This window comes from Cyclopterus lumpus, chromosome 5, assembly GCF_009769545.1.
Source record: "Cyclopterus lumpus isolate fCycLum1 chromosome 5, fCycLum1.pri, whole genome shotgun sequence".
NCBI classification, from domain to species: domain Eukaryota; kingdom Metazoa; phylum Chordata; class Actinopteri; order Perciformes; family Cyclopteridae; genus Cyclopterus; species Cyclopterus lumpus.
The window spans coordinates 20327901-20345147 of record NC_046970.1 but is presented as its reverse complement, the minus strand read 5'-3'; the positions used below and the strand labels follow the sequence as shown (position 1 = coordinate 20345147).

General features: G+C 40.4%; 2 protein-coding genes across 2 annotated transcripts; both read left to right on the top strand.

Moving 5' to 3' along the window:
• Positions 1-1561: 1561 nt before the first annotated feature.
• On the top strand, positions 1562-4244 carry LOC117730816 (elastase-1-like). Its single transcript, XM_034532807.1, has 8 exons — positions 1562-1620; positions 1936-2033; positions 2185-2285; positions 2706-2831; positions 3325-3461; positions 3548-3690; positions 3897-4046; positions 4183-4244. Exons 1-8 carry the CDS (start codon positions 1581-1583, stop codon positions 4192-4194), a joined length of 807 nt encoding a protein of 268 aa, XP_034388698.1. The 5' UTR covers positions 1562-1580; the 3' UTR covers positions 4195-4244.
• A 5004-nt stretch (positions 4245-9248) lies between these two features.
• On the top strand, positions 9249-13345 carry LOC117730541 (elastase-1-like). The gene is made up of 7 exons (XM_034532296.1): positions 9249-9288; positions 9367-9470; positions 10078-10178; positions 10392-10517; positions 11123-11259; positions 11412-11554; positions 13178-13345. The coding sequence occupies exons 1-7, from the start codon at positions 9249-9251 to the stop codon at positions 13343-13345; spliced, it is 819 nt and encodes a 272-aa protein (XP_034388187.1).
• The last annotated feature ends 3902 nt before the right edge of the window (positions 13346-17247 follow it).

Genomic DNA, 17247 nt, shown 5'->3' with positions numbered 1-17247 from the left:
AGAGGTCAGAGCGAAGTGGAGGAGAGAAATCTTCTTTAACTCAGTTCTCACACTGGATTTACATGTTTCCTGTTGGGAAAGTAGATTTTGACATTGTGTTCAAATGGCTTTTTATCTCAGTTTAGTATGACACTAAAATCTGTATTTAACGATTTGGGTGTTGGATCCCAGGACTACATGTCATCTGTCTGTCTCCTGTGTGACTAAGTAGAGACTCTGTGTGTTTGCTTGTCTTCAGCCCCATCTAGTGTTGGACTGTGACATGTCTGTAATCACACACTGCTCTATATTTCATAAATAAATGGAAAATTACTGAAATCATCTCAAGTTCAAGCCGACGGATTTTCTATATTTTTACATTTAGTAATAGGAAATCAGAGGCAGTTTTAGGAGTAATGTTTTGTTATCTAAAATCCCAAATGTCCTGGAACACTGTTGGTGTTTATGGTTTTCCATCAGACGTCATACATTTACCAACTAAAGCTGATTCTGATTTTTATCAAGAGTTTATAAATACCTAATGGCAAACAACACAATACAACACATAATATGTAGACTATATGTTGATTGATGAGGAACTTTCTTTAGCTGTCTTGAATGTATTTAATGTATTTCCACCAGTTGTTTTGCTTTTATTTTCAAATTGTTTTAGTGTTGTTGATTTATTGCTTTTTGTTGTTTGCTTGTTTTTCTTTTCTTTTGTTAAATTCTTTGACTTCCGTTTCTGACATTAAAAAGTACATGCTAAAACAAACGAAGAACAAAGAAATATTTTAGGATACAATCATATTTTTGCTTCCATGATGTGTTCAGTCATCATGGTTAGATTGAGATATATTATTATTGGGAGCTTGATAAAAGCATTAGAAACAGACAAAACCATCTACATTATTAATCTGAAGACAAATATTGCTTGTAATGTAGAATGTACCCTTTAATTTGTATTTACTCACTCTCAAACAGCCACTTGGGACAGAAAGAGAAGCACAAAAACATACACGCTTACTTCAGAATTCATGCTGGTTCAAAAAATGTGTTATGCAAATATTCTCAAGAACTTGCTCTCCATTACATCAGACAATTAATTTTAACACCATATATTGGAGATTAACAACCAAAATTGACTTTTTGTTGCATTTGAAATACATTGGAAGTCTACTTTTGAGTGAGAGTTAAAAAGCTAAATACATTTATTGAGACGTTTGCCTTCATATCAGATGGTTAATGCAACAATAAGGTCAGCCAGTCATCAATACTCTTCACCCCTTAAGGCTACATTTATGACAATAATGTGGTGTGGACTTTATCAAACATGATAAATAGGCTACATAAATACCCTTCTAAGTCTTGACTCATGTCATCCGGTGATATACTTATCGGCCTATGTGTCATCCTGTTCTGCTGACCAAAGCAGGAGGTGTGTGGTTACCGACTTGTGAAAACACCATGTGAGACCGACCACAGGTGCAGGCCTGTTTTTTTTGTCACAGGACGGAAAAGAACCGAAGGTCGAGCCGGGGTATAAAAGACAGAAGGGGATCATTGGTTCCCTTGTGAAAACGTTCTGACGCACTGCAGACATGCTTAGGCTTCTGGTGTTGACAAGTCTCGCAGCCCTCGGTAAGAAAATGACAGCACGGCCTGACTGCGCTGTACAGAAAGAGATCAATAACGAACGTTTTTTCATTATTGATCTCTTTCTGTCTCGTACACTCTCTTGATCTGTCAGTCAGTCACACTCTCCTGTCATTCATCCAGTCAGTCATTCATGTTTTAGGTTCACTCCACCAGTACTTGCTGCTACTTTCATTTCATTTTCATTTCTCCTTTCCTCTGTCTGTAGGTGGAAAGCAACCTGTACAATCAGGCTAAACCATAAATATTGTGCCCGTATAAATCGTGCCCTCTGCTTTTATGTTGTTCTTTTTTAACTAGTGCTGGCTGAGCTGGAGCCCCAGCCCAGGTATCTGGAGGACAGCTTAGAAAGAGTTGTGGGAGGTGAGGTGGCCAGACCCAACTCCTGGCCCTGGCAGGTAATGTACTTCAACATAAAAATCAAAAAATAAATACACAGTAGCAACAACTGTTAAATTAGATTATATGTTTTTGGGACTTAACCATCTTAGAGCCACCACACCAGATTCACAAATGACACATATAAATGGTCTGTTTTCTCCCCTTTAGATCTCTCTTCAGTACCGATCTGGCAGCAGGTACCACCACACATGCGGAGGAACCCTGATTGAGAGAGGCTGGGTTATGACCGCTGCTCATTGTGTGGACAGGTAACATAACGATTAACTCACGCGTACACTTTGTATTATTTGGTTGCATGAGTTTCTGTTGCATTTGGGCACATTTTGTGATTACTTTGACTTATATATCCATAGCCTATCACAGTACCGAGAGTTGATTTATTTCAGTGTTTCAAAATGTCACCAGCATGAGGACATTTCTTAGAGCCACATTAATATCTGTCACAGACCAACAGCAGTCATTTATTTTATTAGAATGAAAGAAAAAGTCTCTCAAAGGAATACAAAAAAAATAAACAAAACCAGGAGTGATTAAACGGCATGTGGTGACCTTTACTCAGTTTACTGTAATAAGAACTCATTAGGCTTTACTGATTCTCAATTAGTCACAACTATATCTAATAATTGATAGTGAACCAGATTTTGTTTCTCTTTGCTTAAATATTGCAGCAGTAGGACGTGGCGTGTCATTCTCGGGGAACACGACCTCAACAGTAACAGCGGCAGTGAGCAGATCATGACTGTCAGCCAAGTTTACATCCATCCCGGATGGAACTCCGGCAGCGTGTCTGCTGGGTGAGGAATTGTATTTCTTTCTTACATTCGTACACTTTGGGGATCTTTGCTTTTGTTGATTTGATCCGTTATTTCCAAAACGTTTTTCATTGAAGTCGTTAGAATGTTTCGAAGGGAAACAAATATCTTGAGGCAAACTGAATGTTCTATACTGGTATGTTGTAAGAGGCACCTTAGGGAAGGGTTGGTCTAAGCGCCAGGTGAAATGTTCTCCTAAGCAGTGTATATATAAAGCAATAAACATGGCAGAGTACAATACACGATCCAGTGCATCAACAAGGCAGCATTGCGGTCATGCATTTGTTAGTCAATCAAAGCAACTGCAGCTAGCAGGGACCACTTCCTTTATTCCAAGGTAAAAAAAATCATTTAAAGAGATACGGGTCATGTGTAAGCTTGGCCTGCAGATCGTTCCAGGACCGCAGAGGAAAAAGCGTGCTTTGCCAGCCAGATTTTTGGTTCTGCCTGTTTGACCCGTGGAACCCCATCTCAGGTTCGACATTGCCCTGCTGCGCTTGTCTTCTTTGGCCACCCTGAACTCCTACGTGCAGCTGGGCTCTCTGCCTCCCACCGGACAGATTCTGCCCCACAACAACCTCTGTTACATCACCGGATGGGGTCGCACTTCCAGTGAGTTGATTGCATTATTCCGTCAGTGTCAATGCTTTTCCGTAATGCTCTGCGTAACGTACCTTTCCAATGTAACCCCTGTCCAGCTGGCGGCAGCCTCTCCGCTCAGCTGAAGCAGGCCTACCTTCCTCTGGTCGACCACAAGACCTGCACCAGCAATGGCTGGTGGGGCAGCACGGTCAAGGCCACCATGGTGTGTGGTGGTGGCGGTGCAGAGGCTGGATGCAATGTAAGTCTCCTCTTGAGGGAACAAGAAATTAGGAGAAGGTGTACACTAAAGTAGGACTTTTATTGACTAATTAAATACTTATTAAAAAACACAACATAGAGAAAGTCCAATGAAATATCTTTATTGTGTAATCTATATTTTATATTGACCACTGAATTATTATGCCCACACAATTTAAATGCGCTGTTTAATCTTGTTTCTATCAGGGTGACTCTGGTGGCCCTCTGAACTGCCTTGTCAATGGCAGATACTACGTCCACGGTATTGCCAGCTTTGTGTCTGGTCTGGGATGCAACGCGGTCAGGAAGCCCACCGTCTTCACCCGTGTCTCTGCTTACATCAACTGGATGGACTCGGTCAGTATTAGGGATATGTATATCTATCATATCTAATGGAATAAGCTATAGAAACATAACTCAGGAGTGCTTGAATGGGTTTTATGTCATTTAAGTTGCATAAGTATAATCGTTATTTGCTTCTTCTCTTTTCCAGATCATGAAGTAAACAGATGAGTCGGCCCTGTTGAAGCACTCAGACGGAACATGCATTCGACCATGTTTTCTATCTCGTATGCTTCCTCATTTGTCCACTCTCATTCAACAGAAAATAAAGTTAATTCAACTTTGACTGATGACTCATTTCTGATAAGGCAGTTTATGCAACCAATCATTGTGAAGGTTATTTCTTTTACTTCTTCGGCATTTAACTATCTTCCCACCCTGCAAGAAAACGTGTATAAAGGAACACCAAATGATACAAATTCATAAATTTATTTTATGTGGCATACCAATTCTTAATTAAAGTGTGGCCACACAGTGTGAAAATAAATGTTCAGCACCGGAGGTCCTTTGGAAACACGTTTTTTTATGTTTCGCTAAATCATGTGCGATGTTGCAACACGCCGTCAAACACTATCACTGACTGCGATAAAGTCTGAGACAACAACAGGTGTGCTTCTAACCACGGCCACGCACAGCAGAGGGTGCACATCAATTGAAGGTCAGCTCAGGGTTTAAAAGATAGAGAAGTGGATTTATAAATGTGAGGACGCTGAAGAAATGCTCCCGTTTCTGTTGTTCACCGTTCTCACAGCCACAGGAAGGAGATATTAAGGCTGTCCTGGAAATAATCTACTGCTGAAAAATGCAATCGTTAAGATAAAATACATACAAAGGCCAAACAAACCATGTTGAAATGGTGGTTTGATAAGTTTCTTCTGGGCCTCAGTGCTGGCTGAGTTGGAGCTTCATTCCAGCTACGAGGACAGCGGCCCCGCAGGAGGAGTTGTGGGAGGTGAAGAGGTGCTTCATCACTCCTCGTGGCCTTGGCAGGTACAAGTATTACATTGGCGGACAGGGCATGTTAAAAAAAAAGGGCATGTCTTTGCCATACAGTATAAGATGAAGCCAAAAATAATTTCAATGGTTAAAAGGTCAACCTTTCTTCCAAATCTCAGAGAGAACGACTTACTGCAATTTCGAAAATACCCTTATTTTCTCTTCCTTGCTGTGAGTTAGAGAAGATTGATTCCACTCCTTCTGTCCATTAAATAAGAAACTGCTGCCAGCAGCTGGTTAGTTAAGCCTGGCACAAACACTGAAGAGTGCTTTCACAAAATCCAACATCTTAGCACTTTCATACTTTTGTTTTTTTAACAGAATAAACAATACATACATATACATATATACACATACATATGTATATATATTTGTATGTATGTATATATATATGTATGTATGTATGTATGTATGTGTATATATGTATATACACATATGTATATACATATATATATATATGTATTTACATATATATACATAACGTACATATTTATACGTATATACATGAGCATGAAAGAAATCACCTCTGAACAGTACAACAGTTTGTTTATGAGTTGTTTGTTTATGAGTTGCTAGCACTATTCCGTTTGAAGTTATATCTGCAAAATCTACACAGGGAGACTTTTGTCTTTTGCCATAACCAACATTTTTTTTACTTTAGTGGTCTTAAGTTGTGTTGAAAAGTCTTCTAAACTCTATTATAGATGAAAATATAGTTCAATAACAAAACATAAAAATAACCAAAGTGTAATGAGTTTTGTTCTTCATCACATTGATTGATTTTTGTGGTCTTGAATTACATTATGATGTTGTGATGCCTTCTGTTTGCACCATGATTTAAAAGTCACTTGTGTTTTGTCGGCATGTTTCTGGTGGTACTCATTCCAATAGGACCAGTTTGTGAGGTGATTCCCTCTTACGTGAGGGTGTCCCATCTGCCTCCTTTCGACGATATGGATGTGGACGCACCTGTGAGTCAGATGTAACTGCTCACACTCATAATACCTTCCTGTTGTCGACCATGAGACCTGCACCAGCTCTGTTGATAGGAGAAATAATATAAATAATAAATTCCTAAAACTCATTTCAATTCTGTTTATTTTGTACAGCCCAATATCACATATTTGCCACAGAGGGCTTTACAATCTGTACACATATGACATCCCTGTCCCAGGACCACACATCGGATAAGGAAAAACTCCCCAATCAAACCAAACACACTTATGATTACACCTGCTGAATAATAATACAAACAATCCCCGTCTGTTGTTTATCAGCAGCTGAGCAAATCTGCAAAACTGTTCCAAACCGCAATGCCACAATCAACTGTGGGCGAAACAGATATGGCCAGTAAAATTATTGGGAAAGAGCTAAAAAAAACTATTATATATGGGACGCACACCAAAAGCCCACTGTCTTCACCCGGATGAACTTAGTTAAAAACAAGACTACAATATAGGAATTAAGTCAAAACATTTAAAAATGAATGTGTATTTAATAAAGTGAATATATGTATTTTTTTCTACTTCCAGGTCATGAACAATCCTTAAAATGGATCTTTATTTTCAACAGAAACCGTTTTTTTAATTGCGCTTGTTCACCAAATTTACAGGTCAAAATAAACTTGCTCAAAAGGTTTTTTTTAATAGTGTCTTTAAATAATTTTAACTGAAGAACCCAGACATTTTGATTAACACTTAATAAGCTGCTTTCTCATCAGGCCTCTTAAAACTTCACATTCACCATTTTCACATTCAATGCAGCATGTGAGCAGCCAGCAAGTTAACTGTGCCAGAAAGCACAGCCTCTGCACTGAGGGGCCATTCCAGGGACACAGGATACATTGTGCTCGGTGTTTTGTTTGCAAATTCTGAGCTGATTCAGAATCCTGACAGCTCGCAGTCCTGAATAAATGAGTTTTGGTTGACCTGCCCTTTTGTATTATTACTGCTATTTTTCAAAAACAAAGTTTCAGATTAAATTAGTTCGCATCGAACTTTGTTGCCGCTGTGGTGGTTTTGTTAAATCTTTTAAGAAAACGACTGGAGTGAGCACAAAAGGCACTAACTGAGGGTTTTCAGTATATTTTGTGCATGATTAAGTTAGCCTATAGTGGGAATTGCACACATGCGGCAGCTGTGCTATAAGTAGAATGAAAATAGCTCAAACAGATAGACTGTGTGAACTCTTTTAACTGTGCATCTTCTATCAGGCTCTCCATTATGTCATTGAGTGTTTCACTGTGACCTTGAAACACTGGAGTATCTACCATAAATCACTTTAAAGCAGGACCTTTGGGGAGTAGAGAGTAACCATCATTAACAGATGTTTAGTCACAACCTCCCAGCTATACTTTGTATTACTATAGGATTGCTGTAGCAGAAGGATGTTTCTTGCAAGACTCTTTAAAGTAAAAAAAACTTGAAGCGAAGGAGTTCAAGTATCTCGGGGTCTTGTTCACGAGTGAGGGTAAGGTGGAGCGAGAGATCGACAGGCGGATCGGTGCGGCTGCAGCAGTAAAACAGGCGCTGTACCGGTCCGTCTTGGTGAAGAGGGAGCTGAGCCGGAAGGCAAAGCTCTCCATTTACTGGTCGGTCTACGTTCCAACCCTCACCTATGGTCATGAACTCTGGGTCGTGACCGAAAGAACAAGATCTCGGATACAAGCGGCCGAAATGAGCTTCCTCCGTAGGGTGGCCGGGCTCGGCCTTAGAGATAGGGTAAGGAGCTCGGACATCAGGGGGAGCTTGGAGTCGTGTCGCTGCTCCTTCGTGTCGAAAGGAGTCAGCTGAGGTGGTTCGGGCATCTAGTCAGGATGCCTCCTGGACGCCTCCCATTAGAGGTTTTCCGGGCACGTCCAACTGGTAGGAGGCCCCAGGGAAGACCGAGGACACGCTGGGGGGATTATATCTCCCGGCTGGCCTTGGAACGCCTCGGGATCCCCCAGAATGAGCTGGAAAGTGTTGCGGGTGAGAGGGGGGCCTGGGTCGGCCTGCTGAACCTGCTGCCACCGCGACCCTGTCGCACAGAACATTTTGTGAATTGTTCTGTGCGCATTTGTGAATCTTTGTGTTTGCATTTGTGAGTCTCTCTGTGTGCATTTGCAATTATTGAGACTGATCTGACTCCGTACACCAGAAACTCCTTCAGCTCCCCCTGCTTTGTTTACATAGCTGACCAGCTGTGCATACTTTTAGTTCATGTTCATGCATGTGAGCGAGTCCCACTGGTTCGCTCATGGTGGCAGCAGACAGCGTAGTTGCGTACGTGTAGCAGTGTGAGAGGCAATCAAAATGCTCCTAATCTTAGATCTTGCACCTTTGATAAGTGTCTCTATGCATTGACAACCACGGACAAGTGCTTTGAGCAGGTGGTGGATTGAATAAATTAATTGGCTGTGTGAACTGCCAAAAATAAATATATATATAATTATTTAAATGAATGCCCTGGAATTAATGGAAGGATTTAATTAAATTGCGCACAAATTAAATAGATGTAACAAACTATATCTTGTGCGCACAAATTGGTAACTTGTGGCCGCAATATATATATATATATATATATATATATATATATATATATAATTATATTTATATATATTGTTTGAATATATTAGCCTGCTAAGGTAGTTTATGTTTCCAACATATTGTGTGACAATTGCACATTGTCCTCACACATGAATAAACACACTTTCGGACAATTAAAGTGGCCGTTGCAACAAAAATCACACATTTAGAGACTGTGGGGATAATTCATCTTGGAATACCAGAGCACGACATCATTGTGTATATAGATGTTTTTTTCTTTGACCAATTCTAGTGGATTCTACCTTGGGAACGAGTTAAGCTGATGGATAGTAGATAATGACATACACAGGACACACAGCAGCTACAGTCAAACATAATATAGTAATAGTATATTAAGCTTTATAGTAATATAAAGCTTCAGTGGGTGAAATAGAACGAAACATACAGTATGTGACACTCATACTCTCTGACAGCTGTGGCCCATACAAGTTGAAAAATCATGTATACAGTTGCTGCGTCAGCTATTCCGCTTATGAATCCCCCCCCCCCCTGTAGTGATAACCGTGAGACAGACACAGGTGGACATGTGCTCGTATTGAACACATACACATGCACCATAAGCAGACTGGGCCTGTGGGTATAAAAGGTAGTGGGCAGAAGTCGCTAGTGAAGAAAGTTTCAGGAGGCCGCAGACATGCTCAGATTTATTGTGTTTACCTCTCTCGCAGCACTCGGTAAGAAGCGTCTGATTCTTCTTCTTCTTTGACATTCTGCACTCGACCTAATGCTTCCTGTGTTTATGCTTGTATTAGTGCTGGCTGAACTGACTCCCGAGCCCAGGTACCTGGAGGATGACAGTGCCGAGGAGAGAGTTGTGGGAGGACAGGTGGCCAGACCCAACTCCTGGCCCTGGCAGGTACAGTGGTAGTACAAAAGTGCTCGGACCCTTTACTGACGGTTGAGTACAAGTGCTCATTATGCTAAATTGCCCATCTGAGGTCCCGAAAGAAGATATTTCTTTTAAATCTCATGCACACAAGTGATGTGCAACAAGTTAGAAGGAATACAAAACATTGTTTGCTGTTAGGTTTGTGGGAAAACCCATTCTTATTAGTACATGATAGCAACATGGAATGTAAGGCCTTTAATCTATAATAATGCTTCATATTTAGTAAGTTGGTCACATGTTTTACGTGTAAAGTCAAATAAAATATTAACTGTAGCTGTTAAATATATGCAGCAACATTTTTATTTTTTTTGTAATTAAAAGTGTTATTGTACACAAGTATAGACCTTGAGTAAATGTATTTAGTGTACTACATCACTGTAAACTAGGTCAGCATAACAAATGTTCTGCAAATGTAACATGCACACATCCAGTTACATCAGGTGCATTTAGGAATTTTGCTTGTAATGCCTTGAAGCATTTCTCAGCGTCAGGAACGCTGCCAAGAAGCGTTTAGCAATAATGTGAACGATTCAGGTTCTCGAGGTTGTAATGCGCTCTGTTGTCGTTTTGTTAGATCTCTCTTCAGTTCAAATCTGGCAGCAACTTCTATCACACTTGCGGAGGAAGCCTGATCAGGAGAGGATGGGTCATGACTGCTGCTCACTGTGTGGACAGGTGGGATTTTCACGCATCATAGAGTAGCTGCTGAGGCTAAAACAAATGGAAATATTATTAGAAGTAACAGGATATGTGTCCTGAAAATGTACATACATTTGTTTTATTACATTTCCTTCAGTGCGTGGCGCAGACATTTAAGGTTGAAATTAGACTGAGAGCGTTGTGGCATTTCAGCCGTGAAAATACATATTTCTTTTTGTACCACCACAGATCCAGGACTTGGCGTGTTGTTCTTGGAGATCACAACATCAACACCCAGGAGGGCAGAGAGCAGTACATGAGCGTGAGCCGCGTCCACATCCACCCCAATTGGAACTCCAACAACGTTGCCGGAGGGTTCGTGGCTACTGCTTGTGTTTTGACCCACTTCTTGCATACAAAAATAGCCCATACAGTTATATGTGCACAACTTATTATAGAAACGTAAAAAAAGTCTGTTTTTTGGTGAAAGCAACCAAAAATGTCATTGGCTTTTTTTTATTCAACATCCACATTATGTGGATGTTAGATCACTTCAATATACATATTCACAAGTCTTTACTACACTTATTTACTCTAAATTGCGACAACATACCTGGAGCTGAGAGAGAAAATTAAACTGCTGCTGTTTATACAATCCATGCAATCTGATAACACATGTGGCTTTTCTCTTTTTTCAAACACTGTGAATTGAAGTGAGTGAATCAAAGACATCACCTTGAGCTCTAGGAAGCTGATTAACCAAGCAATTAATATAATTAACCCTAACCCTAGAGGATAAGCAAGATAATAATCTTCAGTTTAATTGATAATGAAAATAATAATTAGTTGCCTAAACATAAGAAACTCACACTTAAAGGCAAACAATAGACTTCTCTCAAACAAAGCCACGACAAAGAGTCTTCATACAGGCAACATGTTCATCACTCACTGACTTGAGGACATGTGGGTGTCTTCCTCAGGTGGGATATCGCTCTGCTGCGTCTGTCCTCTGATGCGTCAATCAACAGCTACGTCCAGCTCGCCGCTCTTCCCCCCACCGGTCAGATCCTGCCCCACAACAACCCTTGCTACATCTCTGGCTGGGGTCACACCCAGAGTGAGTCTGACAAAAAAAAAGAAGACATTAATAGCACGTTCTGTTCAGGATTTACATACCGTGAGAAAGTAATGAGGAAATAACATTACATATAACAGTGCATGATAAATGCTATTATAAGCTTCATCACAGTTGTATGTGTGTCTCCTCAGCTGGAGGTCAGCTGTCTGCCCAGCTGAAGCAGGCCTCCCTTCCCATTGTTGATTACAAGACCTGCACCAGCTATGGATGGTGGGGCAGCACTGTGAAGAACTCCATGGTCTGTGCTGGTGGTGGAAGGGACTCTGGTTGCCAGGTAAGCAACTTAGACAGTGTATGCCCCCACATTTAATATTAGTATTACTATACCAACGAGCTTTCTACTCCTATAATATTGTCACACTCAGGATGGACATTTATAAAAAGCCATCGTCTTTTTTTTCTACAATCATTCTTTTTCCTTGTCAAAACCTGGTGCCGACATTACCCAATCGACCTTCAACAGGTCAGTCACACATTCAGGCTTGTTATTTTCAGTAGCGGCTAATGTGAGTCACATCATTTCTTTTCAGTTTCTATCTTGCAGTCTTCCTCTCCAACCGACGCTGTTTATTTGACATAGTTCGCTCAGCTCCTTCTGGCAAACATGTGCAATAGTGCATCCATAGACCTGTAAACAGACTCTGATGTGTAAAAGTGGTCGTTCTCTTTTAATTGAGGGGGCACAACATATGCCCAGCATCCCTGGAGCTTGACAACTATTTCAGGGTGTTGCTTTCTTTCTTTAGGATTTATAAGTTAATTAAATCAATTATTTTATAAATCAGTTTTAAGCCATTAATAAGAAATACTTTTGGGTTGCCCATGTTGGCTGACTGGACTATATGACCACATATCATAAAAGCTGCAAAGGATCTGGACCCAGATCCATTTATTGACAACTTTTTAAGGGCTGACTAATATTGTTAATAGCATTACTACAAAATGGAAAGGACAAACACTGACTGAAGCAATTTGTCTCATCCTAACAACCCAAATGTTGTTACTGGCTTATAACATATCTACGACACATTAGAAAGTGATTCACGAAACAGTCATAAGGCCTTTTAACTTTTAAACCCTTGTTACGACCCGGCTCAAAGGCAGCAACAAATAGGGAGACAAAAGAGCGGCATGCTAACAAAAGCTATTTTATTTTAAACACCGGCCCAAAACAATGAAAAGTGGAGGTATCAGTCATCAGTAGTGCCGTGCATGTATGGTGTGTGTGAAGGTGCATCAAAATACAAAAACAAAAGAACAGGCAGCCACGGTGTCGGGATCAGCGTCACCCCAGATGTCCTTCCCCCAGCCAGCGAGAGCCAAATGCAGAGGGCCTTCTTATGGCCAGGCCACTCCGGCTCAAAGTGTGGCTCATCCCGTCTGACGACCCGCCAATCAAGCACCTGTAACATCAGACTGGACAGTGACACCTAGGGCATGGGAGGTGGGTCGTCACACCCTTTATAAAAAGGTGTGGAGTTCAGATTCTTTCCAGCTCAGATTTTGAACCCAGTGTCTCCAAGGGTTAGGGTTAGTCAGAATTCAGTCCCACTCCTGCCTGGCAAAGTGAAACTCAACGTCCCCCACTGACCTGAGGCCTGAGCCCTTCCTGTCATGGAAGACATTTTGGAGGTCATGTGGGATCACTTGCTGCATCAGCAGGGGCATAAGTCAGTAACAGTGGTCCAGGCTAGTGCTTAAGCTGCACAAAGTGTCAAACTATTGCAAGTTCATGTTCTGCACAAACTCGCTTGAAGCTGTCTGAGATCAAAAGGAAATATGAGAAGCAAGGGGCAGCAGCAAGTTACTGTGAATGTATTTTAAAAGAGGGCATTTCCTTCCAACTCTGCTGAAAGGTTGTCATTCTGAGGTTCGCCTGTGTTTTCTCTGAATCCAGGGTGACTCCGGTGGCCCCCTGAACTGCAGCGTGAACGGGAAGTGGGTCGTCCACGGTGTTACCAGCTTTGTGTCTTCCTCTGGCTGCAACGCCAACAAGAAGCCCACCGTCTTCACCCGTGTCTCTTCCTACATCAGCTGGATGAACAGCGTCAGTATTACACGATAACCTATATCGGAATCAAAGATCATTCAATGATTTTTTTTTAAAACACATAAAACAGCACAATTTAATATTTCATGCATGAGTTCAGTTCCAGGAGTGTAACATGGTGTTCATTCTTCCTTACAAACACATGCCTATCTTTTCAGCATCATAGAATTATCAAAGATGATCACATAATGATAAATGTTTCCTTGCTTTGCCAGATCATGGGTTGAGAAGAAAAATGATCTCCACGGAAACGGGAGCCCACTCCGGATTCTTCTTAGTTTTTTTGCATCGAGTCCATCAGAATAAAATGTCCTGGTGCATTATACTTGCTTCATTTTTTTGTGTTGGGGGACGACAGGAAGTGGTCACCTTCAGATTGATAAAAGCATAAGTAAGTGGAGACAAAGTTTAATTTAAGAGCAGTAGATGTGTTCAGACAGCAGTGCTGCAACGTGTGAGATGACCTTTGGGTGCCGAATTGATTTGAAAACTAAAACCGTAACTGTCACAAACATGGATCATTAAATACTGCTCATTGAAGAGGTGAGTTCTATGATACCATTTTCATTGCAAAGGGTAAACCCCAAAAGGTGTTATTAGTGCTGAATTCCCACTTTGAAATAAGCTGACTTCAAGTGATGAAAAGAGGCTCACAAATGGGTAGTAAATGGCACATTACCCTGTGAACGATGAAGTACTTGTATAACACAGAAAAGGCTTCAAAAATTGCACTCACTCTCAAAATACAATCAAATTAAAAGCCAAAAATTTACATTAATTTGTGCATGGAAGACATTTTAGATAGCAAACTCCATAATACGCTTGTATTACACTATGCCAATTGCATATAAATACGTAACTAATAATTGCAAAATACAAATATGTTTATTAATATAAGCTGAACAATGAACAATACCGTTTTTAGTATCGGCATACCCAGGTGTTACAAAACAATATTCAACTGATTCAAATATTGAGAATAACAAACTAAGAAATTACATTAATACTTCAAAAATGCTTACGTACTGCACGCAAATATACACAGAATTATTCCCTCCGAGGGTCGTGGGTGCAAATTCAGATTCAACTGTTTATCTCTCATACAGTTCTTGAGAGGGTGCTGTTTATGCTTTTTGTTCCTGTAAGTGCTGGAGGGATGGAGTCCTTCCGTCTATCGATTCCCTGCAGAAAACTCACAGAAAAACAAATGCAAATCCAGACTTTTGAGCGGCCTCTCGGAATGATGCCTTTATTCATAGCAAAAAAATTATACTTTCAGCGTATGAAAGTTTTTCAAATCGAACGCCTAAAAATGATTTTAAGTCAATCCGAAGTTATGAGATATATCAAACTGTAGCAGTCACAGATGGAGATAATAGCTGTCAGAAAAGATAAACTGGATATCAGATGAAAAGAGAAGCACAATATTTCTTACTATACAATTAAAAAGAGTATATATACTGTACATATATATATACACATATATGACATTTTCTCTCAACTTATTAGACAATATGCCCTTTCTGAGATATACTAAAACTTAACAACCACAATATTTCGTGCCAGGGCTTCAAATGATACTTTCATGACTCAAAACAACAATACTTAGTCCACCATCTCTGTTATTATGAAAAATTAACAACAAAGCTTTTGGGCCGGGTCAAATCCCCACTGGATGGATCAACCTCACATAAATATATTAATTTTTTTGTGACACTTTTAAGACTCCCTTAAGAGTCTTGACATATTCATAGAAGGTTGTATTCATCCATCCATCCATCCATTTTCAATACCGCTTATCCTCATTAGGGTCGCGGGGCGCTGGAGCCTATCCCAGCTGACATAGGGCGAAGGCAGGGGACACCCTGGACAGGCCGCCAGTCCATCGAGGGCACATGTAGGGACATACAACCATTCACTCTCACATTCACACCTATGGGCAATTTAGAGATCAATTAACCTGCAGCATGTCTTTGGACTGTGGGAGGAAGCCGGAGAGCCCGGAGAGAACCCACGCTGCCACGGGGAGAACATGCAAACTCCACACAGAAGGACCGCTCCGACTGGGAATCGAACCCGCGGCCCTCTTGCTGTGAGGCGACAGTGCTAGCCACTACACCACCGTGCAGCCCCAATTCAATTCAATTCAATTCAATTCAATTCAATTCAATTCAATTCAATTCAGTTTATTTTGTATAGCCCAATATCACAAATTACAAATTTGCCTCAGAGGGCTTTACAATCTGTACACATACGACATCCCTGTCCCAGGACCTCACATCGAATAACCTTTCACAGGGAAAAAAGGGAATGAATGAATGAAAGTCCAAACAGATCACTCTGCAGGACGTATATATATATATATATATATATATATATATATATATATATATGTCAGGTCCATGCCGACCCTCTGGTGAGGTCGTACACGGCGCCGTATCGTCCTTGATAACATGTTGTGGTGTCTCTGCAGCAAATGCCCGTCATATTGTCCTGCTGTCACGTAGACATATGGTGGAGATTTAAGTGGAACACCAACTGCATGTCTAACAAGTGAGAGGAACACTTACACTTGTTTTATGCTTGGAGGGAAAATAGATTATTTAAAGTTACTGGATTATTAATATTATTGATTTATTAACATGTAAGAAGCATTTTTCATGTTTAAGATGGTTTGGGTTGGAGGTATTTTTGAGGACTTTTTAAACAGTTTGGTACTGTAGTGGAGTTAAAGTAGCAGGACATACTCAAGTAAAGTATTAGTATTGTACCTCAAAGTTGTACTTAATGTACTTGAGTAAATGTTTTCTTTTTCCCTACAACTGACTGCAATAAGAAAACAGAGAGAAGTGAGATATTTAGAGTTGGACTGAGTAGAATAGCCACATGCTATATTTTGGATGCAATATTTTCAAGGTTAATTGTTTCTTATGTGCTAAAATATTTTTATTTAAAAAAATATTTTTTTTTATGTATACATTGAAAGGAAGCTCTAACAAAACAAAACAATGGCTTGTTTATTATCTATTATAATCTCAGCACATCCCTTTGAGGCTGCAAACCTAATTACTGTTTATTACCGGAGTTAATCAGCACATATAACGGCTTACAGCATGTTTTACCACTCGCTCATTTGATGTAACTAAACCAAAAGGTCAATGTATCGGGAATTTATCTGAGAGGAAGTTATGTACCAGACTTTAATGAAAAACACCTAATTACAACCTATCCATTATTTTATTTCTGCTTGATTAATCATATTCTAGTGCTGAAAAATGTTCCCCCCTCTATTTAACACACTGTCGGGGTGTGTGTGGGTGGGTGGGGGGGGGGGGGGGGGGGGGGGGGGGGTAGGCTGTTGTGAATACAAATTCTGCCTAATATTCTGGTCCATAATGTTTTTGTATTTCCTTTGAGTCATGCGTCTCCACAGTTTTCTCCACTGAAACCAGCCTTAACTCCGACTACAGATGGTCTCCCTGCCAATTGACCGCATATTGTGCCACAACAACCTCCACTAAATCACTGTTCACACCAGTTAGCCTGATACATCATCACTACTGTCAAGGCTTGAAATTAATAAGAACTTGCAGTCAAAACAATAACAAGATCTGGGCGGTGTGGCGGGTTATGTGCTGGTTGATTACCTGCCGTGTTGGAAGATAATTGGCAAGTAATTGGAGGTTTTCAATACTGTTGGAAATCACAGCGTCTTTCAAAATTCTACGTGTCAAAATAGTTAAACAAGTTTATTACCGGCACATTATCCACTCCAAGAAGACATTACTCCACTATATCTTTACATAGCAAATGTTGTTTGCTGCTAAAATAATGCTCTGAATGAGAACATTTAAAGAGACAGTTCACCCCAAAATGAAGAAAATACTTATTTTTCCTTTGCCGTATTGCTATTCATC